The 25,243-nt window shown below is 34.8% G+C and overlaps 2 protein-coding genes across 3 annotated transcripts in view; one reads left to right on the forward strand and one right to left on the reverse strand.

The window, feature by feature from the left end:
* Positions 1-16,134, forward strand: part of LOC148954556 (uncharacterized) — a 71,753-nt gene extending 55,619 nt beyond the window's left edge. For both annotated transcript variants that reach the window (XM_089087144.1, XM_089087145.1), the window contains exon 4: positions 13,651-16,134. In XM_089087144.1, the coding sequence (XP_088943270.1) occupies positions 13,651-14,609 (959 nt within the window). In that variant the 3' untranslated portion in view covers positions 14,610-16,134. The remainder of the gene's footprint in view (positions 1-13,650) is intronic.
* Positions 16,135-18,126: 1,992 nt separating this feature from the next.
* The window catches only part of Sbds (SBDS ribosome maturation factor), a 40,513-nt gene continuing 33,396 nt past the window's right edge, over positions 18,127-25,243 (reverse strand). Inside the window, exon 5 of the mRNA XM_089086595.1 lies at positions 18,127-18,271. Within this exon, the coding sequence (XP_088942721.1) occupies positions 18,143-18,271 (129 nt within the window). The 3' untranslated portion in view covers positions 18,127-18,142. The remainder of the gene's footprint in view (positions 18,272-25,243) is intronic.

Raw genomic sequence — 25,243 nt, forward strand, 5'->3', positions numbered from 1 at the left:
TTTAACAGTAGAAAATGATTGGAGGGCAATAACCCCCCTCTTACGCCCGCCATTCCCCCAAACACTTCCAATCAAAATTTTGAGATAACCATTTTGTTCAACGTAGTTTAAAGTTTATGAAATTAGGTCTTTGAGGATGGCAACCCCCACAAACCCCAAGGCAAGGGTTGTAAGTTATGCCCTGGGGACATATAAGGTTTTTTATACAAAGTGTTGTTGTAGAAACTTCAAAATTGGCTCATTCGATTGGAAATTAAAAGGGCTAGTGCCATTTTTAATAGTCGAAAGTGATTGGAGTGCAACTAACCCCCTCTCACGCCCACCATTTCCCCAAACACATACAATCAAAATTTTGAGATAGCCATTTTGTTCAGCGTAGTTGAAAGTTCTGGAAATGATGTCTTTGAAGATGACAACCCCTCCCCCCACAGCCCTAAGGGCTAGATTTGTTATTTATGCCCGGGGGGAATATAAGGTTTTTATAGATAGCGTTGTCGTAGAAACTTCAAAAAGGACTCATTCGATTGGAAATTGAAAGGGCTAGTGACCTTTTTAATAGTAGAGTAAGACTGGAGGGCAACAACCCCCCTCTTACGCCCACCATTTCCTCAAACACATCCAATCAAAATTTGTAGATATCAATTTTGTTCAACGTAGTTAAGAGTTTATGAAACTAGGTCTTTTAGGATGACAACCCCCTCCTCCCCCCAAAACCTCCAGGACAAGGGTTGTAAGTTATTTCCTGGGGGCATATAAGGTTTTTTTATAGAAAGTGCTGTCGTAGAGACTTCAAAAAGGGCTAATTCGATTGGAAATTGAAAGGGCTAGTGCCATTTTTTATAGTCGAAAGTGATTGGAGGGCAACTAACCGCCTTCTCCTGCCCACCATTTCCCCAAACACATACAATCAAAATTTTGTGGTAGCCATTTTGTTCAACGCAGTTGAAAGTTACGGAAATTATGTCTTTGAGGATAGCAAACACCCCACACCTCTCAGGGCAAGAATTGTAAGTTATGCCCTGGGGGCATATAAGGTTTTTACAGATAGTGTTTTCATAGAGAATTCAAAAGGGCACATTTAATTGGAAATTGAAAGGGCTAGTGCCCTTTTTAATAGTCAAAAGTGATCGGAGGGCAACTAACCCCCCGCTCACGCTCACCGTTTCCCTGAACACGTTCAATCAAAATTTTGAAAATTTTGTCAAAAGATATAGGAGGGCGAATGCCCCCCCCCCTATCATTTTCCTAAGCACTTCTGATCTACATTTTGATATAGCCAATTTGTTGAACGTAGTTGAAGGGTCTGGAAATTATGACAACCCCCGCCCCTAAAGCCCTCAGCGCTAAGGTTGTAAGTTATGCCCTCGGGGCATATAAGGTTTTTTATAGAAATCTTTGTCGTAAAAACTTCAAAAAGGGCTCATTCGATCGGAAATTGAGAGGGCTATTGCCTTTTTAATAATCAAAAGTATTTGGGTCCCCAAACATTTACGATCAATATTTTGATAAGGCCATTTTGTTCAACGTAGTTGAAAGGTCTTGAAATTATGTCTTTGAGGATGACAACCCTCCCCCCATAGTCTTCGGGACAAGGGTCGTAGGTTATGCCCCTGGGGCACATAAGATTCGTACAGAAAGATTTGTCTTAGAAGCTTCAAAAAGGGCTCATTCGATTGGAAATTGAGACGACTAGTGTCATTTTATTAGTCGAAAGTGATCAGAGGGAAAATACCCCCCCCCCCCGCCACGCCCATCATTTCTCCAAACTCTTCCAATCAAAATTGCAGATAGCAATTTTGTTCAACGTATTTGAAAGGTCTGGAAATTATGTCTTTGAGGATAACAAATCCCCCCAGCCCTCAAGACAGGGGTTGTAAGTTGTGCGCCGGGGGGCATATAAGATTTTTATAGAAAGCATTGTCATATAAACTTTGGAGGGGGCTCATAGGATTGGTAATCAGACCTCTAGTACTCTTTTTAAGAGTCAAAGTTATCGGAGGGCAGCTATACCCCCCCCCCTCCACACAGACACGTCGCGTTGTCCCGAATCGCATCTAATAGTAATTTTGAGAAATTTTAGCCATTCTATTCAAAATAGTCTAAATATCATATATCAAGGTTTTTGGGGTTGAAACAAACCCCAGAGACTAAGGGCAAGGGTTGCAAGTTATGCCCAGGGGGTATTTAAGGTTTTTATGGAAGGGATGGTTGTTTAACTTCAGAAGAGGCTCAGTCTTTTTCAGGGAAAATATAAAAACGGACAGAAATTAATTAAAAAAAGTTTTTCCACAAAATAAGTTTTTTTTTTATAAAGAACTCCATTAAACCAAAAATGAACAAAAATAGCATTAAATAATCTACCTAGCATACAACTACCACAAATCAGTATCAATAAATAAATGAAACCCAAAAGAAACAGAAATGAAACTAAAGAACAGAGTCGAACTCAAAACGAGCATAAATGAACATGAGGAGGGTTTTAAACGCCTATTCTTTCTAAAAGCCAGAATATAATTTGTATTTTACTGAAAAAATTCTTTTAAATGTTTTCATTTTTATAACTTTAAGAAATCAAAAATTAATTAAGATTAAGTACAAACTATAGTAAAGTATTTAATCGAGTTCTTTACTTTTTTTTTGAAAAAATTATTTTGTGGAAAGTTTTTTAATTAATTGTAAAATAGGGATAGAGTTATCTGTAATGGGGCAGACTTTTTGCGAGTGCCAGTTTCTCCCCCAAGAAAGAAACTATTTGGGGACGTGGAACTACAGCTTCCATAGATTTTGAGTTCGACAAATTGAGTGACTGCTGATGATGTTTGTCAGATTATTAGCGGCGAGTGAAAGCATTCGCTATGAATGTAAATTGGATTGCTCATTTAAGATTTATATTTCAGCCTTGGAAATGTTTGAGAAGGGAGTTGTTTCAATCGACGACGTTTTAACTCGAACTTCTTATGAAATCAGTGTTCACCTAACCAAAACAACAACACTACACCTTACACAAATTATGCAATTTACATGAAAATAACCGGGTTAGGTAGCTAAAACCAAAGTATAAACACATACTGACAAGTACTGACAAAACTCTCCAAAAGTGACCCCGCGTACCTCAGCGCCTCTAGAGGGGAAATGTTGTACTACTTAATCGCTCCGAGCCAATAAATTAAATTTAACACAGCTTTTACGGAACAAGCATAATCACCTACGGAACTTGAAAAATTTAGGCGCCAGGTTGGCATAGGTATGGAATCGTCTCCGGAGACGCGGACAAAGGGTCACTTTTTTGTGTGGAGAGGATAGGTTTTGTCAGTACTTTTTGTATGTGTTTATACTTTACTAAAAACGAAGGATAGTCATAATACCATATGTCATAGATCAAGAAATAGTATAATTCAATATCAACTCATCGGTCTTTTTCCCACTATGACAAAATTAATGGCCCCAGGCACATTTTTTGGTCACTTTGTAATGCCTCAACATCATCCTCGTGGTTATCAGTCTATACATCATTCAGATAAAAATTCCCTGTTGGCAGGTCTTTCACTTTCCAGCTATGTATAGGGAAAAGGATGATATATTTGAAGTTCAAAATTTATATGCAAAACGATATCTTAATCAATGTTGAATACTTGAAATCAGTAATAGTTGATTCACCAAGACATTATTTCGCCAATGACAAGATTCCGTTTCAATGTCCCTGTACGTTTTTTTTTTTTGCTGAATAGAAGTCATCTATCCATGTGGGCTTCACGCTCTGCCTCGTGAACAGAGTCAACTGGATGAAGATACCCACCTCCTTGCTGCAAAAGGCTTGTTTTCACGAGGACAGGAGGTGAACTCGAGTTCAACTCCCATCCGCGTGAAAATCGGTCATGTTTCGACAAAGCTTTAAAAGACATTCTATTTAAGTGGACATAATTCAAGTTAAACCTATTTGTATACTGAAATTCAGGCACCCAAGCTTCCCAAAGTGGCCTCTTAGGCTGCCAGTCATCCGTTGCTTCACTTATTAAGGATTAATAATTAGGTCTGACGGTTCGCTCAAGTCGTGAAATGGCAGACTAGATTTCCCTTATTAGAAGATTTAACATGAGTCCTTTACCTCTCGAACATCAAAAACAAAATTTTATAATATGTTGTTCGTAAGCGTGATGATAAAAGCTATGGAAACTTGGTCCCTGACACACACCATTGACAGTGTTGTCCTAATAATGGTAGAAGCAATAGTTGCAACCTAGTCTAGTGACAAGCTTTTTCCGTCGAACAGTTTACAAAAATTAGTAATAAGAATTCTAATACCATTTCAGAGTTTTAGAACGTATCGTCAGCCAAACTCTAAACATTCGTTACCACGTTCGTGGTAACGAACTGTAAGTAAGGAGCGACCCGGCTTTTGGCTTTTGGAGTAAGGAGCGACGGAACTTTTATATCAATAGATACATCAAAAGAATCTAATTTTTATGTTGATTTCAAACATACAAGTTTCATCAATTTTAGTCTTACCTATCAAAAGTTACAAGCCTGAAAAAATGTGCCTTATTTTCGATAAAAGGGGAAACACCCCCTAAAGGTGATAGAATCGTAATAGAAATCACACCATCAGATTTAGCGTATCAGAGAACCCTACTATAGAGGTTTCAAGCTCCTATTTGCAAAAATGTAGAATTTTGTATTTTTTGCCAGAAGAAAGATCACTGATGCGTGCTTATTTGTTTTTTTTTTCAGGGGTGATCGTATCGACCCGGTGGTCATAGGATATCGTGAGAGGACTCACTCGAACGAAAATTAACGGTCCTAGTACCTTTTTTAAGTGACCAAAAAAATTGGAGGGCAACTAGGCCCCCTCTCCCGCTCATTTTTTCCCAAAGTCACCCAATCCAAATTTTAAGATAGCCATTTTGTTCAACATGATCGAAAAATCTAATAACTGTCTTTGAGGATGACTTAATCCCCCACAGTTCCCGGGGGAAGGCCTGCAAGTTGTGAGTTTTGCCTATTATTTACATATAGTATTGGTAATTGCGAGGTATAAAGACGTTTTCAGGGGGATTTTTTCTGGTAGGGGAGGGGGTTACGTTGGATGATCTTTCCCTGGAGGAATTTTACACGGGAAAAGGGAATTTTCTATGAAGGGGGCACCAGATTTCCAAGCATTATTTAAAAAACGATCAGAAATTTAATAAAAAAAACAATTTTTTCAACTGAAAATAAGGAGCAACATTAAAACTTAAAACGAACAGAAATTATTACGTAAATGAGGGGGTTCGCCCTCTCGTCAATACCTCGCTCTTTACGTTAAAGTTTTTTTTTGCACTTTCAAAAGAGCTATTTATTCCAATTAAACGGCTTTTGTGATTCAGGGGTCATTCTTAAAGAATTGGAACAAAATTACAACTTTAGCGTACAGAGCGAGGTATTGACGAGGGGGGCGAACCCCCTCACATGCGTAATAACCTGTAAGTTGGTATAAAACTAGTGTTGTAACCCGTTAATTATTTATTTTATTACGTATATGAGGGGGTTCACCCCCTAGTCAATACCTCGCTCTGTACGCTAAAGTTCGAATTTTGCTCCTATTCTTTAAGAATAACTCCCAAATCTCCAAGGCCGTTTAATTAGAATAAATAGCTCTTTTGAAATTTAATATAAAAAAAACTTTAGCGTGGAGAGCGAGGTATTGAAGAGGGGGCGAACCCCTCATATACGTAATAATTTTTGTTCATTTTAAGTTTTAATCTTGCTCCTTACTTTCAGTTGAAAAAAACTTGTTTTTTTTTAATTTAAGTATAGCTAAAACACGACAAATTTCTACATGTTTCAAATGACGCACGATTTCCGCTCCGCTCTAGCATAGAGCCAATAACATTCAAAGTATTGTTTTTATGTAATTTAATTATTTTCTCTGCAAAATAGATACTTAATGAAATGTAGTCTTTTGAAAGATTGAGTACGGAACCCTTTCTTTGGACCGAAGAGGCTGGTTAAAATTCAAAACTGTAGTTTTCCAATATTTCGGTTAAAGTGTACCAAGGATACCTTTGGATTCAAAAGCCTGCTCTCTATAGTATGCTCTCAAAGACTTTAGTTTTTTGTTACCTAAAACTCATCTTTCCTACAAATTGTAGTGAACTTTAAAATGTCGAGCAGTCCTTGGAAGATTTTTAATTTATAAGCTCTCGACGAAATATGTTTGTGATGAAGGAACACCAGCTTTAAGCTGAATAATTAGTGGTCAGCGCAGTAAAACTAAAAACAAACTTACGGGGGTGATAACTTTTACTATCAGAGGCAACGCTATAGCGTTGCCTGTAGTAAAGGCCATACGGCTCCAATGTTTTAGTTTTTTCTTCCCCAGAGACACTTCATATGGAAGGGGTCGTCATATAAACTTCAAAGGGGGCTTATTCAAATGGAAATCACGAGTTCTAGTGCCCTTTTTGAGGGTCAAAAGTGATTGGAAGGCAACAAACACCTCTTCCATGCCCACCATTTCCCCAAACACATCCAATCAAAACTTTGAGATTGCCATTTTGTTCTACTTAGTTGTTTTCCAGATAGAAATTATGTTTTTGAGGTAGATACTCCCCCACAGTCCTCAGGGCAAGGGTAGTAAGTTATGCCCGTTTTATACATAAGCTTATAAGCTTTTTATAGAAAGCTTTGTCGTAGAAACTTCAAAAAGGGCTCATTCGATTGAAAATTCAAATTCAACGTGGTTGAAAATTCTGGAAATTAGGTCTTTGATAATGACAACCCTCCAAAGCCGTCAGGGCAAGCACTTTAAGTTATGTCCTTGAGGTACATACGACTTATACTTAGAGTGTTGACATAGAAACTTCAAAAAGAGTTACACCGACTGGAAATTTAAATGGCTAGTGCCATTTTCAATTGTCTAAAATGACTGAAATATAATTAACACCCCTTCCACGCCCACCATTTCGTCAAACACATCCAATCAAAATTTTGAGATGTGAAAACTTTGAGACTGAAAGTTATATGCGTCTTGAACAGTCTTGGAAAGTATACATAATATCAAATTGAATATTTGATATATAATGATATTAGTTGTTCAAAGATCCATCAGTTCAAGAATTTATTTCACTCTAGTTTTATTTTTATTTTCAATACTGTAAGAACTGGAAAAGAAAAAAATCGTAATATAATTCGTTTTCAGTGAACCACCAATGACGCAGTAGGCTTTTGGTTTTTATTTACAGTTAAGGAAGGGGGCAGTATCCAAACTCTTGTTTGTTGTGAAACTATATTCGTCTTGAACAACCTTAGAAAGAAATAATAAATTAAACTGAATATTTGATATATAATGATATTAATTGCTGATAGCTCATCAGTTCAAAATTTTACTATAATTTTAATGTTTATGTTCATTATTAATTACAAAAGAAAATATTTGTAATAAAATTGGTTTTCAGTAAAGCGCCAATGACGCAGTAGATTTTGGACTTTTACAGTGAGAGAAGGAGGCGATACCCAATTTCATGTTTGTAATGATTTTGTTCGTTTCAAGCTTGATTTGCATATTCAATTTAAGTTTCACTTGTTTTAGGATTTATTTATTCATTTACATTAATATCTATTGTATGTTTGTTTGCATTGATTGTTTATTTAATTTCTGTTCGTTTTAAGTTTCATTTATACTTCAATAGCAGAATATTTTTTTTCGTTTTAAGCTTGATTTTCATATTCAATCTAAGGATTACTCGCTTTAAAATCTATTTATTCAATTAAAATTATTACTTGTTGCATGTTTTTTCCTATGACTGTTTATTTAATTTCTGTTCGTTTTGGGGTTTATTTATTCTTTAATAGTAATTTCTGGTCGTTTTGTGTTTGATTTTTAACAGGCATTTTTATCTTCTGAGCTTAATTTTGAAATGGCCTTTACTTTTCTTTGAAAAAATTATTTTTCGGAAAGTCTTTTTTTTTAATCAAAACTGTATAAACAGTTTCTTTTCATGTTCATTTGGCAAGAGGTGACGATAGCAACTCTCACGAGGCTAAAAATCTATGTAATGATTGGAAAAACTTCAAGAAAGTGGATTTTAACAGATATTTTATTCCCCCGTAATCCCCAAGGAAAATTATGGACTTGACTCATCCCTTAAAAATAAAATCCTGTGTACCCCCATGATGCCACTTCAAAAGTGTTCGAATTTTCTTTTTTTTTAATGTACCTCCTTTTTTTAATGTACCGCCACATTATTAGGAGACGTGATAACTCCTCGTGAGATGTGGCGTGACACCACACTAGCGTGACACGTCTGGTCTATGAAAATAAGACTGGAAGTTGGGCATCAGAATGGGTTTGAAAGGAAGACGGCAGAACCAAAGGCAGGGTAAGATCCAAAAAGCAATGTGAACTTTCGACTGATTCTATTCATCATCCTAGATTTTATTAAATGATGACTACATTTTTTCTTCTGTGATTTTGCGTAAATCATCGTGGTGGCGATAAGTTGCCACGTTTCTGACGAGCATGGCCACGTGTCTGCTAACTCTGTTATTTTCCCACGCAATATTTCGGCATCTGCAGCTTAGCGGACGTCTTGAAGTAAATATCTGCTTTATCTTATTGTTTTATTCAGTTGCTGGGAGCCACCCTAATTGAGTTTTGTTTCTTAGTCATTTTTCTTTGTTTTTTTGTTGTACGTCATCTTAAAGCCAGTCTGGTCTCAAATGTATTTCCTGGTGCACAACAACGCAATTTCATAGTTGCCACGTTAACAAACTTTGTTACTGTTCCAAAAACGTTTCAAAATTACTGGCAAATATTGAAGAAATTAGTAATCAGGAATGCATTATTTTTCAATTTTGATCTTTAGTAGGACAACGTTTATTAGCAGAACTTTGGTTTACGCCTCTACGTCAATTTAGTTGAAGAATGTTTTGTATGTGAACATTTTTCTTGTTGGGATATCTTCAAATGTGGCAATTAAGTAACTGAAATAGTAGTTCATAAAACAAACTTAGATTACGCAATGTCCTAGTTTGTCATTGGTAGGCTTTCTTAATTTTTGTCCAATTCAGCTTTTCTTGCCTTTAGCTATGTGTTCAGTTATTATTATGCATAACACCTGACAAAGATATTGAGACCGGTTACAAACAAAACCTGTTTGCATACGCATTCGCAAAATAAAAACTTGAAAATCCTTTACATAGTTTTTTCAAGGGGTTTCACACTAGATTATTTCACATACACCAAAGACGCACAGGCACTCAAACAGCACAGAAGACACAGCAAAGCCCCTTTCGATAAAAATCGTCACTTTGATTCAACTTTTTTGCCTATATTTGAGTTAGGAGGGGAGGCGCTGTAATTGATTTTTTCCCGGGCACTACCAACCCTGGGAACGGGTGTGGGGGTTGGCAAAAAAATTACCCTTGTGACACACCTTGCATTTCTGCATTACTTAATCCATAGATACGGAAGAGATAAACAACCTTTTTGGCTGTTGCAGCATAGAGACTGAGAAAAATTTGTTGATGAAATCAAGCACTAATATATTTACCTGTTTAAAAAAAAATGAAAAAAGCAATGTGTCTCATCCTAGTCAAGAGAAAACGCTTACAAAAAAGGAGCTGTCCTTGCCTATAGATGCGTCAGGCAAACTTGAACCTGTTTTCATAGATTGTTCACTTCTTATTCAACAATTGCCATGAAAAATATAAAGTTTGGGGAAATTGCAGTTAAAATAGCTTAAGTGACATGGCTGCAGAGATTGACATTAAGTAGTTGTAAACTGTTAGTTAAAGGCTGTGGTGTCACCAAGATTCTATTTCGGGAGTAGTTAATGGGATGATTTGGCGGTCCGAATACCCCTAAAAGAAATGTACACAAGAGCCATAAAAAGTATTTTCGACGTTTTGTCCTCCTCCCCATCAAACGTCTTGTAAATGAATTAAATAAATGCTACGAATTATAAAACTTGAAGAAGAATGACCCATTACGACTACCTAGAACTAGAAATAAGCAGTTCCCATTTATATTAACGAACAAAGACCCCCAGGTCAGTCCTAAGGATAAAAAGCTAAATGAAGTCATTTCAAAAGTAGAATCTATAAATATCGTTTATCTGAGTCTTCTTTTCGACCATTTTCTGAATGTCCCTTTTACAAGGCTTTCCGTATATTGGGAAATACCAAGAATGGTGGTTGGTTGGGGCTTAGTGAACAGGTATACTACATTGGGAAAAATTAAAAGGAAAACTAGAAGGAAAATTAAAAGGGAAAAATTCAAAGCACTTTCCTTTGTTAACTTTGTTGAAGTTGTTTAGGTGTTTGTAAGTTGTATCCTATTAAATAAAATAATAACTCAATAGCTCAGGATAAGCCATGCGAGTTATCACTTCAACTATTTATGTACCTAAGTTTAAATATGATAATATAGTTTAAAAAGCAAACCCAGCATGATAAATTATATTTGGATTTAAATTATATTGTCAAATTGAAATAGAATTGTTGGCTTAGTTATTGGGAGAAGTTTCAAGCCCGTCTCACCCGAAACCTCATGATTTTTTAGATCGTCCAATATTGTCAATATAAATCACCTGTTTTTACTGTTTTGATAAATTTACTTCTCCCTTGGAACAAATTATGATACTTGTGTATTATATGGTACACATTCGAGAATTTGGATCTACAGATCAGACGATAACTGGTTTATACCAGTCAGTATTTGAAGAAAACTAGCTTTAATATAAGGTTAGCTTTAATATTCGTCAGGTATTTAATATAATACGTTCTGTGCGGTCCCCCTATCGTGATTCTTTGTCGTAGTTTTCATAATTTTGCCACTAAAGTATCGTATTTTCATCATATTTTTGTACATTTCTCTAGGATTAATCTAACTTCACTTCTCGAGTGTGTACCATATAATACACAACTACCCAAATTATTGGCGTACATTTTATGACCCTCAGGTTTTTGTCACTTGTACTTTCTTAAAAATTTTTTTAGCAAAATAAAATAATTTTTATATTTTCACAATGAAAGTTTATTGATAAAAAGTTTCACCTCATTCTTCAACGCTTGTTTAAATAATGGGAAGTGAATCACAAATCTGAATCACAAATTGCTCATAAATTCAGCCCGCTACATAGGTAATTATTATCAAGAAACCACCACATCACTGAACCAAGAAACCAGAAAAATGAAATCTTGGACAATTTCTAGACATTTTTGTCTCACGCCTTTAATAGAAAATCTATCATTTAAAGAAAATGTCAATGCTCCAATCGTATTTGGCGAGTGTTACAGTTGCAGTTTACCTTTCGTCCAAAAACCGCTGTCTTCCTGTCATTAACATCCTGCCGTTAAAAAATTAGATTTTAGTGAGCTGCATGTTTAGTATTGAGGTCAGGGTTTGTGCTCGTTTTTAACTTTAAAAATGATTGTTGTTGATGACGCAATGCAATATATTTTACTGACAGTCCTTTTTTGCACCGGATCTTTATGAAATCTTTTAAATGCTTAATTATAATTTTAAATTCAAAGCTATAGAGATGGAACGGCTAGGGGTTAAGACTCCTCCCCCAGGTAAGTGACTATAGCTACAAGAATGACTGACTACCCCTCTGTCCTAAATCTCAATGCTCGGGGTTTCACACATCAGTTTGTGCACAACTGCCGTTTGTACGCATCGATTGTGTATCTACCAATTGCCGTTTATATCTATTAATTTGAAATGGCCACAGAAGATGTTTCCAGAAAAGCTATGCAAGCCAGAACGTATATCATGACCTAAGATCGTCCCTTAAAAAAAAAAATCAAGGCTTTCCACGCAGTTGAAGATAATTGAGCTCAGTCCCCCTAAATCTTCGCTTTTCTGATTCATATTGTAATTTGGTTTTGTCGGGTCAAAAACATACTCAAACAGTGTCGGATTGGGCATTCATGTCGGTTTTTATACCCAGGTTTACCATAAAAAACTCATATAATCAGATATAACAAGTGACGAAAAAGATCTAAAAAAAACATATGTAAGTTAGACTTAGATTCAAACTTGTCTAAGTTGTATATAACCAGTTCAGTTAATAAGCAATCGCGTGATTTGAATTCACTTTATATTGTTACATTTGTGTTTTTCGTCTTTCTTCAATTACACGGTGATGTTCCTGCGGCCCTTAAAACTAGACTGTTTCTTGTCCCTCATCATTCTAAATATTACCTTCATAATTATAATATTTGGATTTCATTCAGTCTATCAGTCAGATCATATTTCAACCCCTTGACTAGGGTTGCCACCCGGTGAGAAAAAAATCACCAGATCCTTTAGTCATTTTTTGGTTGATTTAGTGATTTTCTTCAATAATCTAGTGATTTATGTGCTGATTTAGTGATTTCTTTGTTTAGGAAAAATAAAAAATCACTAGAAATAGTGATAAATCATTTGGGGTGGCAACCCTGCCCTTGACTGCTTGTTAGTCGTCCTGGAATACTTAGCCCGAGTCTGAGTTGGTTAGAAACTGTCATTTATTTCGTGCCTTTAGAAGAATTGTAAAACATTTTTGATAGCGTACATGCGGTTGATGTCTCTGTTCCTAGTTGGAATTGTGTGCTGTTTCGTTTATTTGGCAAGACATTTTCCTCCGGTTTAGTTTTCGGCAAGTAGTTTTATGTTTTGTTGTATTAACAAAACCTTATTTCATTTATCATATCTGTATTTGATATTTCTCTTTTATTGATAATCATCGAAAATTACGATTCCGTACTTGTTCTGATCATGTTTTGCAATTATTATTCTTACAGTTCCATATCAATATTCGTAACAATAATGAATTTCTCAATTTTTACTTATTCATATCACTGTGGCCTATAGAAAAGTGACTTCTGAATATTTTTTATGTTGTTTCTACTATTACTACAAAAAACCTTTACAGTCCCTGCACTCAAGCACATACGCAGGAATTTGTTTCGGGGGGGGGCAATTTGTTTCGGGGGGGGCCAAATCCTTCAAACCCATTATTTTGTGAGAAAAATCATAAAATTATGGGAAAATAAAAAAAAACATCGTGAGATTTCGGTGGGGGAGGGGCCGGGCCTGGAGCCCCCCCCCCTGCACTCGACATAGTGAACTGTAAACTATACATTAAGGAAGAGGTCCACAGTGGAACTTATATTACCTGTACATATAAAATCAAGTGTTTAGGAATTTTAAACTAAAGGAAACAACTAAACAAAACTAAAATCACTTGCAATTTGAGTTGTTCGATACTAGATATAAGCTTATGTACCTACATAGACAACCTAAGCGTTTGAAAGGCTATTTTTTTTTTCGCCACTACCGACCTTCACTTATTGACTGAGATTCAGTTTAAGGGTTTATGTGGAAGGCTTTTATAGATGGCGAAGAATTTACAAAATACTATGAAGGCTGTTGAAAAGTGCCATTAAAAGTTAAGATGAGCACATTTCTGTAGCTATGCAACTGCGTTTCTTTAAAAACTCTAAATTTAGAGCTTACAATGTTTTAGAGAAGTATTGTCATTTTTACATAATATTGTAAAATAGAATTTTACAATATTATTCACTATAAAAATAAAGCAATATTGTACAAAAGTTCTGTGATTTTCTAGTGACAAGCTGGATGTTTCTTTCCCTTTGATTTGCTAATCTTCAATTTATTTCCAGAGGATGAGGACTGGCATGAAGGACAAACTGCTCGCCAGACTCAGTTTCGACCCTGCTCAAAAACTCATTTTGATCCAGTTAATGAGCTGTCACCCAAAAAAGATCAACGCAGCATTTCACCAACTGCAGCACATGAGCGTTTCCAAGATGCCAAAAATAAATTTTTGATGCTTGAAAAGCAACAAAATTTCACTCCTGGGCAGAGAACCCCGTCAAAATCAAGGCAAGAAGAATATGTAAAGGAGCAAAAAGTACAGCGACGGAAAAGCTTTTACGATAGTCCGACGAAAACTGATGATAATCGTAATCCAACTTTGAAAAGAGCTACTAGTAAATTGACTGATAACGAGCGAGTTGCTTCAAATCTACCCAGAAGTTCTAGTTATCAGGAAACTAAAGCCCCACTTCGAAGACCCCGCTTCAATGAAGATTCTGATCCCTGGAATTCTCCTAATTCTATAAAAATAGAAATGGTTGAAAGAAAAGGGAAATACTCTCCTCAATTTTTGTTTCCAGATAAATCAAATGAAAATCTTGCATTACAAACGCGCAATTATGGAAGATCTTTCAACGATTTACGGTTACCCATTGACAGAGAAAACCAAAATTATAAATCTTGCCTTGATCTTAGGCAGCTTCCTAAAGATAGAAGATCACTCGCTGTCCCAGAACATAAGAAATCAGATAAATCCAAACGTATGTCTTTAGCTGAAAAGATTGAAAAAGACACCATTGACAGAAAAAACACTCATAAGTATGAACTGTCCAATGAAAAAAGATTACCAGGATTAGACAGAGAAACTGCAAGAGCATTCGATTACGATTTTAGAGATGATGTTAGACCTATAGAGGGCCGTTTCAAACCCACTGATCAAAAGGGATCTCCCTTTCATGATCACAGAAGGGATATGAACCAAAACCGTTTTGAGCGACATCGTCCTGTAAATCCTAGATTCTGAGAATTCCTAATATGACAAGTGACTCAGGAGCTCAATGAATAGATTATTTAATGGGAATCGTGTAACTTTAATTGTCAGTTCAACGAGACAGATACGAGAGTTGCTCGCGTGACGCTACTGTTTTGAAATTCAAAGCATGGTTTTTTAGCATAGAAGCAAGAACTGGACACTTTGGACAGCTTTTCTTTAATATTTCAACAGGAGTCTTTTAAAAGTTTTTTTTTTTTTTTTAAATTAAATTCCCACCTCCTCTCCTCTCGGTGACTTTCAAATTTTCTTTAACAATATCTCATAATTTATTTAATGTCACCTACTCTTTAAAAGTTTTTAAGTCAAAATAAAAATACAAAATATTCTTAAGCAAAAACCTGCAAAAGGCAAGATAGTTTATGAAAACTTTAACTTCATTCACGTATAACATATAACAACGACAAAACTAGAGAAACCTTCTTAGCAAAATTCGATTAAAAAATATATAATTTAATTAAAATTGAAATGATAAAATTTAAATACAATGGAATGCTTTACAAATTGTCTCCTTTGATTGAACATTTGTTTCAATAGATAGAAAATATTTAATAGTCATAGGTTCAAGCCCAAGTTTGGGTAAATATTAGACGGCTATAAATATAATACTGACAGACCATACTTGCCTATTAATGATAGTTCTGAATTTTGGGACGGTATTATGTTTTTTTTCTGTTCAATAATATGATGAAACAAACATCTCTAAAGATACGACGTTTTCGAATTTCAGTTCCTAAGACCTCTACATAGGTCTTTGGCGAAGTAAACGCGGCTTACGCACTATTTTTTACTTTAATTAATGCGCATAGGGAAAGGGACCTCTAAAAACACCATTGTTTCACAAAAAAAGAAGGAAAAAACAACTTCTGGGTGGTTTAAATTTGTTTTAGACCTAAAAGGAACCAAAACAACAAATTAGCGAGTGTAGTTTCATCACAATTCAATTGGCAGATGTGGCCTAATAATACCCGATTGATTAGATTGGAGTTAACTGGATTTGGTTTTAACAGACACGAAGTCTGATTTAATATCAAGAAGTAACTGATCAAACAATAGCTGTTCAAATCTAGTTATTACCAACTTCCAAAATAAGGTTTCTCCAAGGCACATTTTAAATTAAGACAATACAACTGTTATTCCTCTTTATTTAGGAAAGTGGATGGTCAAAAGTAGGAATTAAATCGTATCTTCATCTCGGTGAGATCAGACTTAGAGATATTACATATCCTTGTAGAGCTTTAGAATGAAACCTGACCATCTTTCATCCATTTCTATCGTCATGAAAATAAGTCATATATAGAAGATAGAACATATGAAACTTTCTGATTTCTGTGCTTATAGTAAGCGTGATTTAAAAGTGGCTGTAATTTTGTGCTTTTTGCCAATTGAGATGGGGACGGGAACGGAAGCAAAATTATTGAGCGATTTTTCTCGCAATTCACCTTTTTTGTTAAGTTTCTTTTTTAAAGGATATCGTAATAAATGAAAAAAGACAGTGTTTTTCATTCAATAGCTGAATTAGCAAAAAAGCCTGAAAAAACAAAATAAAGGCCAACACAACCCTTTGAAATCTTAAGCTGGTTTTGGCGTTGCACGAAAAGCGAAATATAAGAATTCTGACTATCCCCACGTGAAACAGAGCTTTAATTACAAATTAATTGCAAGTAATTGAGATAACTTATTAAATAAGCGTTGTTTTGCTTTATTCAAAGTGGTTCGAACATCAAAATGAATAATTTTTTACAAAAAAAAAAAAAAAAATTTAAACAGATAGAACCTTTGAAACAAAACAACAGTATAGTTAGCTTATACTAGTAGATAAATATTCTGAGAATTTTCTATCTGTAAAAGGACAAATTGCAGTTTATTAAGCTCTGAAGCACAATAAGCATTTACATAATTGCATTAGGTTTCAATAGGTGCTTTTCAGCACAATTAAATAATAACAACGAACGTCAAAACTACAAAAATCAATTGCAATAAGCATATTGAACTCAGGGTATAATACTGCGAGATTCGCATGATTAAACTTGTGCTTGTGCCGCAGATTATTGGTTTACACTCAGTGCTTTTTAGTTTATTTATTTGAAGATACCAAAGGGGATTAAATCATGGAATGTAAGTATAAGATCATGAAAATATCATGAAGTTGTAAAACATTTGAAACTTTGATTCACTATACCACAGTGCATGAATTAAGGTTAATTTTCTGCATGTTATACATTCGTAAGACCATGCGAAGAATTAAGAAAACAAAGCTTGATAAAATGAATAAATTAATAAAAATAATCAACTAGTAGCAAATTAATAAATGACAAAATTTGATAAATTTAAGAAGACATATAACTATTAACAAAACAAGGAGTAGTTTATCCTGAATGGCTGTAGTTAGTGACACCACTGCATATTATTATGTTAACCAAGGAGATACAATGCTATCTATTTTTCTTAATTTATCAATGGCTTATCCCTAAACCAAAGCTTCCCATCTTGCCTATTTGATGTTTTAGGTAATGAAACCTGAAAACATCAGAGTTTACAGGGTTTAACCAGGGGATTTAATTTGCTATGGGGAAGGGGGAGCAAGTGCCCTCCAGACCCCATTTTTACTCTCCCCCTTCCCTTACCTGAAATTAAGTTTCTTCAAAATCTTGTCGAAATTCTGATAAACCTACATAATTCAAGCATCCACAGAAACGCGTCAGTTTTCTTTAGTATGTTTTTGCCTTTATGGTACTATATGGCTCATTTTCAGTGTTCACTGTCATTTTCAGTTGATTTGCGAAAATGGCTCCAACTTCGCTCCCCCCATGATTTTGGCGAAATTACGCCATAGGGTTTAACCCAATCCTCCTAAGCTCATACCTGGGTCCAACTTGGCCCAGAGGGTGGAATTGAGTTAAATAACAGAGTTCACTTTTGGTTCAGGCCTTAATATGCATTATGCCCAAACGTTGAGTCTGACAATATTTTGAATATTCTTCAAATAGAGGATTACCATTTTATGAAAATGCATGAATATTCCCTAAATTCAAGGACTGAAATATATATATATATATATATATATATATATATATATATATATATATATATATATATATATATATATATATATATATATATATATATATATATATATATATATATATATATATATATATATATATATATATATAATAAGAAAAAAAATCATTTAAGAATTGCTTGGGAATCAGTAATGAAATAATTATTTTTCTTTAAGCACATTCAACTAATACTTCAATTTCAAGTTGTACTTTAAACCATTGTCCATACTCACAGACTTAACCGCCAATTACAAAAGAAAAACCCTAGACAATTTTTTCACCAAATGATTGGTGAATTAAATCAATATTTTCAAATTTCCTTTTTGATTTCCTCCCAAGGTTTTTTTTTTTTTTATGACCCTGGTCAAATTATTTGAAATTGTCCAATTCAGGGCCCGCTTTAGTGAATTCTAGAAAATAACCAAAAAAATTCATAATTATTTATTCAAGAATTTCTTCACCAACAGTCATTTCCTTAATATTTAAAATTTCCAGATTTCCTTGTCCTCTTGATTCTTGTCTAACTAATTCCTCTAATTCTTTGAAAAATCCAGGATCGATGAGAAACACCTACAGTAAAAATAGAATAAGAATTCTGCTAATTCGAACTAAAATGTTAACAAGCAGTTACTAAAGAGCGGTTTTTGCGAGATTCCCGGAAACACTTTCCAGCTTGATCGCACGTATTGAAAACCATTGGAAAGTGAAAATGGAAAGCGGCCACGGTACTTGGAGCACAAAAATTGGAATCACGAAAAATACCATTTAGCTTACCTGCGCTTAGAAACAGGGACTGACCCTTTTAATTTGAGCCACAAAAATTTTTTTTTCATATATATAGCCATGTTCTTCCACTTTTCACGACCCGTCTGGGTTCACTTTCCGAGAAAGTAGAAAGCGTTTTCAGGTTGCGAAAACTCCAATGGAAAGATATTCATGTCCGTCTTCATCCACAGAAACACGTGGAAACTAATTCCTCTATTTCATTTCGAGTCACGAAAACCACCCTTAAAATAAGTCAAGAGAGCTTTTCAAAAAATAATTACGATCATCAAACGCCATCTATTTAATGTCTGAGATAAAGTCATTTGCTGGAGACGCAAAATGGATGAACATCAACAATCCAAATTGATTGCTCAAACTCGACAATACAGTGCGTAAACTTTTAATTTTTGGAGAATAATGACAGTAGATAAGTAACAACTATATTTTTGTTGAGTTAATACTACGTCATCTATTTAATGGGCCATAAAAGAAAGAATATTACTTCAAGAAACAAAGCGTTGAATAATTTTCATTCAACTTTAATTTAATTATTAATGACAATGAATTTTAATTCAGAGGATTGCAATCAAAGCAACAATAATGGTGCGTTGTGTATCTAACTTTGAACAGCTCACAAGTTGCTGCGCAGCTCTCATGTGAGCATCAATAAACAAACATCCTACCATACGTTCGCTGGGACATTTTAGAAATAAATTATCTCTCAAAATCAAGGAGTACTAAGTTACGCATTCAACAGAAATAACGAAAAATAAAACAAACTTTCAAGCGTTAATCAAGTTTTGGAAAAAGAAGGGAAAGGGAAAAGATTATAATTAAAGAGAACATTTCCAGATTTACGGTTAAAACTGTCAATTTTAACCTTAACTATTTCCAGCGGATCAATAACTTTAAATCTGGAGACTATTTTAATGTTACTTAAACAGATAACCAAGCACAAACTTGCAATAATTGAAATAACAAAAATGAATTGATGAAAAATCTGTAAATGTTATATGTTGAGAATGAAGGGAATAATAAAGCACATACAGGAGAGCTACTTAATTCGAGAACTAAAATGTCACAACAATACTACTGCTACTACTAATACTACTACTAACACTTAGTAGTCTCACAACGATAGACACGATCTAATGTGAATAAATTTGAGAGGTATTGATGCTACTGATAGCAGAGAATAAATTCCACAGCCAAGAAACTAGAGATATTAGAAACACAAGGGTAAATGATCGTCACTTCAACTTATATTACGCATAAAGCATAAACTCACTGTCTTAGCAGAAAGTCACGATAGGGACTGTTTCTTCCCTAAATTAGCTTAAACAAACTGGGAATTAAAAATCGATTTTGACTATAAGAAACCATCCAGTTTTTGTACTCCAACGTTCATAAAAATGGTCACAAAAATATGCTACTTGTCATGAAAGTATGGGACAAGATTTTATAAAAACGGAAATAAACGGTAAAATTAAGTTATTCTTAAACCCGCCCTTTCGGCCTTGTTTCGACTGACAGTTTTGAAAAACATTAACTACTAGCTTTTGTTAGCTTAGTAATACAGCCTAGGCTCTTCACAAATCCTTACCTAAGACCTTAGATCCTCCTGTGCCTCCAGAGGCACCTAGGGCATCGACGAGCAGTCTTCAGTCCACGGAGTATCCTTCTGCCGCAAGCCCATCTTCCCACTCACGTTGCAGGAACGTGTTAAAAGAGCGGAGATCGGACTAGTAAGTTGGACATAGGGTGCTCTTCGGACGACACGCCCTTCTCAATCCTGCAGTTTTCCATTGGAAGATTCTCTTGGGAGCTCTAAGGTCCCCTATTCTCAAGACATAGCCAAGATATTGCAATCGATGCTGGCGGGTATATTTATAATAAGAGGGTGGTGGTTTATTTCTCAGATCTTAACATTTGAGACTCTATCTGCCACTGTATATTCAGGATTCTTTGAAGACATGCATTTTCAGAGGCTAAAATCCGACGCTTTTCTCTCCTTTAACGCAAAGTGAAATTACGTTCGATCGCCAGATTCCCTTCAGTCCATTGGAAGTTCCACTTGCTTAGCCGATACGGGACGCTACTTCTTTTTGCAATGAGTCAGTGTTTTCAATTATGCTTCCCATGTACTTACATATGACAACCTGTTCCATCACCGCACTTGACCTGAAGTGGTGAGTTGGATGTCGCCATACATTGGGTTTTGTTCGCGTTGATTTCGAGCCCAACGCGCTTCGCCTTTGTGTTGATTTCATCAAGGAGCTGTTGTAGGCGTTCCTTGCAATTCTTGAGGACAGTAATATCACCGGCGAAGTCAAGATTACATTGATTTTTTCCTCATTGAGGCTGATACCTTGAGTGGTTATGTTTCTCAATATATAGTTAATTACTATGATGAACAGCAGCGTTGATAAGACGCAGCCTTGCTTAACCCCTAAGAGTATCCTCAAGGGTCGTGTTATGCCTTCAGATTTGTTATGCCTAGTAGCTACTAGCCCTAAAATATAATCTTAACAACAATTTTAGGATAATGAAAGCATTGAGAATTTTGGCAGCATTGAAAGCATTAATAGTGGCAAGTATGAGTCTGAAATGTGGACATTGGGAAAGGTTGAAGAAGATCTGGTAGATGCTTTCCAAAGGCACTATAGAAGTATAGTTTTGGGTTCACGTTTGAATGACCGCATATCAAGAGATAAGCTGTACTACAACTGACTTCCTACAGCTGTAACGAAAAAAAAACAGTTACCGTTGTTAGGTCACATTTAACAAATGAAGGATCATAGGTTGCCAAAAAACATGCTTTATACCGACCTTTTGGGATCAGACGTAAGGCAGGACATATCTTATGAAGTTGAAAGGCTATAAGAAAAGATTCAAAGGAGATTAGAACAAATAGGGTGGAGGAGAAGCGTGAGTAGCAATTTTGAATCGGTACTTTGATGAATTTTTACTAGAATGATATAGTCACAGTGAATCCCCTATAATAGTTATATACATACTTCTACAACAAAACAAGGTTCTTCATCATAAACGTTTAAGTTATTGAATTTTTCGAATCTGAAAACGCTAGCATAATTACGTATTTAGGTTCTTTTGGTTTTGTATTTAGTATTAAGCTAGGGGAAACGAAGTCCTAGGTTATACATATTTTTTATTTGTCACGGAAGACGGTGCAGTTAGACTACCTAACTGAGTAAAATTCCAGCTCAGCAGGCTTTTGGCTATCTTCAAATGTTATTGAGGCCTGCAAATAACACTTTTAGTAATGTATCTAAAGCCCAAAGTAGCCTGGACTCAAGTTAAGTATTTCCAAGTATCTACCTTTAAACCTCCCCCCTCTATACGGTATTGACTTTGGAAAAATTGCAGTTTAGAAAAATTACAGATTATGAAACTTCGAAATACTTAACCCAACTTCAAGAAAGATTCTGCCATTGTAAAATAAACCTATAATCCTAAACTGCTAGAAAATTCAGTTGAAAGTCCTTGAGCAAAGCAATGGATGGAGGCAAGAAAATTTTGTTTCTGGCCTTCATAAATTCACTGCAGTGATTCAAACGGTGTTCGAGTTTTTCAAATTTTAAAAACGAAAATCTTATTTCAGAAGGAAATTTTTTTGGGCGTCTAATAAAAGACGAAAACGATTTTCGATATGGAGAGCTCTAATTTCTAACTATTTTGTGAGTCAAAATTATCACATCCGAAATAGTATATTCTGAAAGTTACGTCTTTTATTACAGTGGAAGGTGTAACACTTTTTAAAATGAGGTCAAGTTATAAGTATCATGAAAATTGATATGAAGGGAAAGGGATTGAATCAGTTGATAGAGCGTATTCAGCAAACTATTATATTTAATATAATAACAGATTGAAACCGAAATTCTAAAAAGAACATCACCTGCCATCTAGCATTGCTCTTCAGCGCTAATTTTGGAACATTAGCAGTGAAATTAAACAAGTAAAGTGAAAACACTAGTAAATAACTGTATTTACTAGCCCTTATAAGAACTGAGCCTCTCATTTTCTTTTTTCCTATAAGAATATTTTCTAGGAATTACAGTTTGTTCTCTACAGTCAAAAGATATACACTCCCTCCCCCCCCCCTTTGGTCGTCTGTGCTGAATTTGGTATGTCAATACTTGCTCACCGATAGCTGTACAAACAACAAGAGACAATAGTTGAATTTCATCCTAGTATTACTTTATACGGTTTTAAAACGTGTTATTTAAGTTGTAATATAAGGCATGAAATATGTAAACTACAGGTTTTTCCGAAAAAGGGAAATCCATTCAAGAACATGGATATTCGTTGGATGTCCATTGGATACTATTCACAATTCTTTATTTAAGTTAAATGCATGTAACTAAAATAAAGAACTCTGAATAGTTAGACATATATGGGTAACTTTTGATACTCTAGATACCAGAGTACTCATCAAAAGTATTTGCTTGTCAAATGTTTCACATTGGATACTATTCACAATTCTTTATTTAAGTTTAAATGCATTTGACTTAAAAAAGAACTCTGAATAGTTAGACATCCATAGGTAATTTTTGATACTCCTGATACGAGAGTACTCATCAAAAGCATTTGCCTCACAAATGCTTCGCATTTAACTTAAATAAAGAATTGTGAATAGTTTGATATCCATAGATAACTTTTGATACTTTTTATACGCAAATGCTTCGCATTTAAGTTAAATAAAGAACTGTGAATAGTTAGATATCCATAGGTAACTTTTGGTACTCCAGATACCAGAGTTCTCATCAAAAGTATTTCCTTCGCTCATGCTTCACATTTAACTTCAATAAAGAATTGTGAATAATCAGATATCCATAGGCAGCTTTTGATGATCCAGATACCTGAGTACTCCAGATACTTTTGATATACATACTTTAGACATAATTAAAACATGGTGCGCATATCCATTGCGAATCGACGATCTTTTCTCTCAAGGGTTCCGTGTATACACTGGTTTTCTTCAAATTTTGCTCACGTGCAAGGAACGTTTCATGAGCACTGTTGTATTCATTAATTAGTTCACCTCCTGAGCCATATGGTACATATTGTAGTATAATAATGAACTAATTATAATGTGTTTCATCTCCCTCTCGACAATACAGTTCAAATACTTTTACTTGTTGGAGAATAAGGAAACACGATATTACCTCCTTTATTTAGTTCACCTTCTGAGCCATATGGTACATATTGAAGTAGAAGACCACAAAGAATGGAACTCTTACTGCTGCAGAAACATTTCTGATTACTATTTTCGAATCATCCGTAAGAGTAATGTATTTATTTCTAATTGGTTGCAAATCATTATCAGCATCAACACTCTCTTCTGAGTTTTCATATTTTTTGCCATAATGAGGCTCAAAAATTAGGCACATATTATCGAAACCATAATCAGGATCGAAATCATATCTATCAAAAATACTTGAATATACTCCCGTAGCCTCAATACCTTCACATCTAAAGACACGATATCGTTGAATTGAGTTGATAGAGAAAATTTAATGTATTTGTACTAGCTTCATTTGAAATAAGTAGCGTACAAACTGCAACTTTTCCTTGCTGAGAAGCCTAATGTAACACTGTATCATGGTTACAAGAATCGGGAGGATTTGTCAAAGTTTTCACAGGAATAATTAAGTATTCTTGAGATTGGTGGCTGCAGTGACGATGTAAAAAGAAGAATAGCTAAGGCGTAGAGTATTCTTTTGCTGTTAAAAAAACAAATTAAACGAACTAGGATACAAGCATTAGAGCTAAAATTGGAATACTAGACGTCAGGATAACAAAAAAGAGAGAACAACTCTCAAGATAAAAAAGGAAACAAACAGGACTACGGCCAGCAGAAGCAAAAGACAAACTAAACGACACGGGTATATCACCTGTAAAAAGCAAGGCGTCTTCAACGCTAAATGTAGAAGAAACTAGATAAATGAACTAAAAATAAAACGTAAAATAATCTATAAAATCTAAAATTAAAATAAATAAAACCTAAAACTAAAAACAATAAAGAAAAGAAAGAAGAAACGAATCAATATCTAGATATACAATGAATACTAGTGTAATTGAACACCGAAGAGTGTTTCCATAAACAATTACGAGTGCCTCCAATGAACACACAGAAGCAATTGGATAAAACAAAAGAAAATGAACTTAAAATTAATTATTTTGTTGTGAAATAATCCTATTGTTGAAATCGAATGCTGCAAATCTTCTTTGTTTTGTATTTACTCTAGTCCTCTTGTAATTTTACAAGACCTTATTACCATTATTAACAATACGTTCACTTTTAAGAATAACGTTATAAATTGAGTCAATATTTAAATTTCCTGTATCTTTATTTATAGAAAGATTATCAAAAATAGGTTTATTTATGTTTCAATGGCTTCTCTAGCCCATTGTGTCAAAACTCTACCGTTAGAAATGGCTATGGCCTAGTCAAATTGTATGTAATGATGAGGGGATGGAAAATGTGTTCTGTCAAATTCGGAACAAAAGTTCCAAGAGGTTTTCTAAATTTTAGAGCCTTATCTATCAAATTACCATGCTTTTTCATTCAGCAGGATAACGATAGAGATCAAGTATGGTTCTGGTACATGAGTGCTTCAGGAGGCTCTGGCACATGGCAATGGCGCATGTGGCTCTGACACATGGCTCTGGCACGTGGTTGAATAAAGTTCTTCAGTATTGTCCTGAAGAATTGTATAATGACAGCTTAAGGTACTCGTTTGAATCACCGTATAA

This window comes from Artemia sp. Qi Xiang Cuo, chromosome 3, assembly GCF_049724085.1.
Source record: "Artemia sp. Qi Xiang Cuo chromosome 3, ASM4972408v1, whole genome shotgun sequence".
Lineage (NCBI taxonomy): Eukaryota > Metazoa > Arthropoda > Branchiopoda > Anostraca > Artemiidae > Artemia > Artemia sp. Qi Xiang Cuo.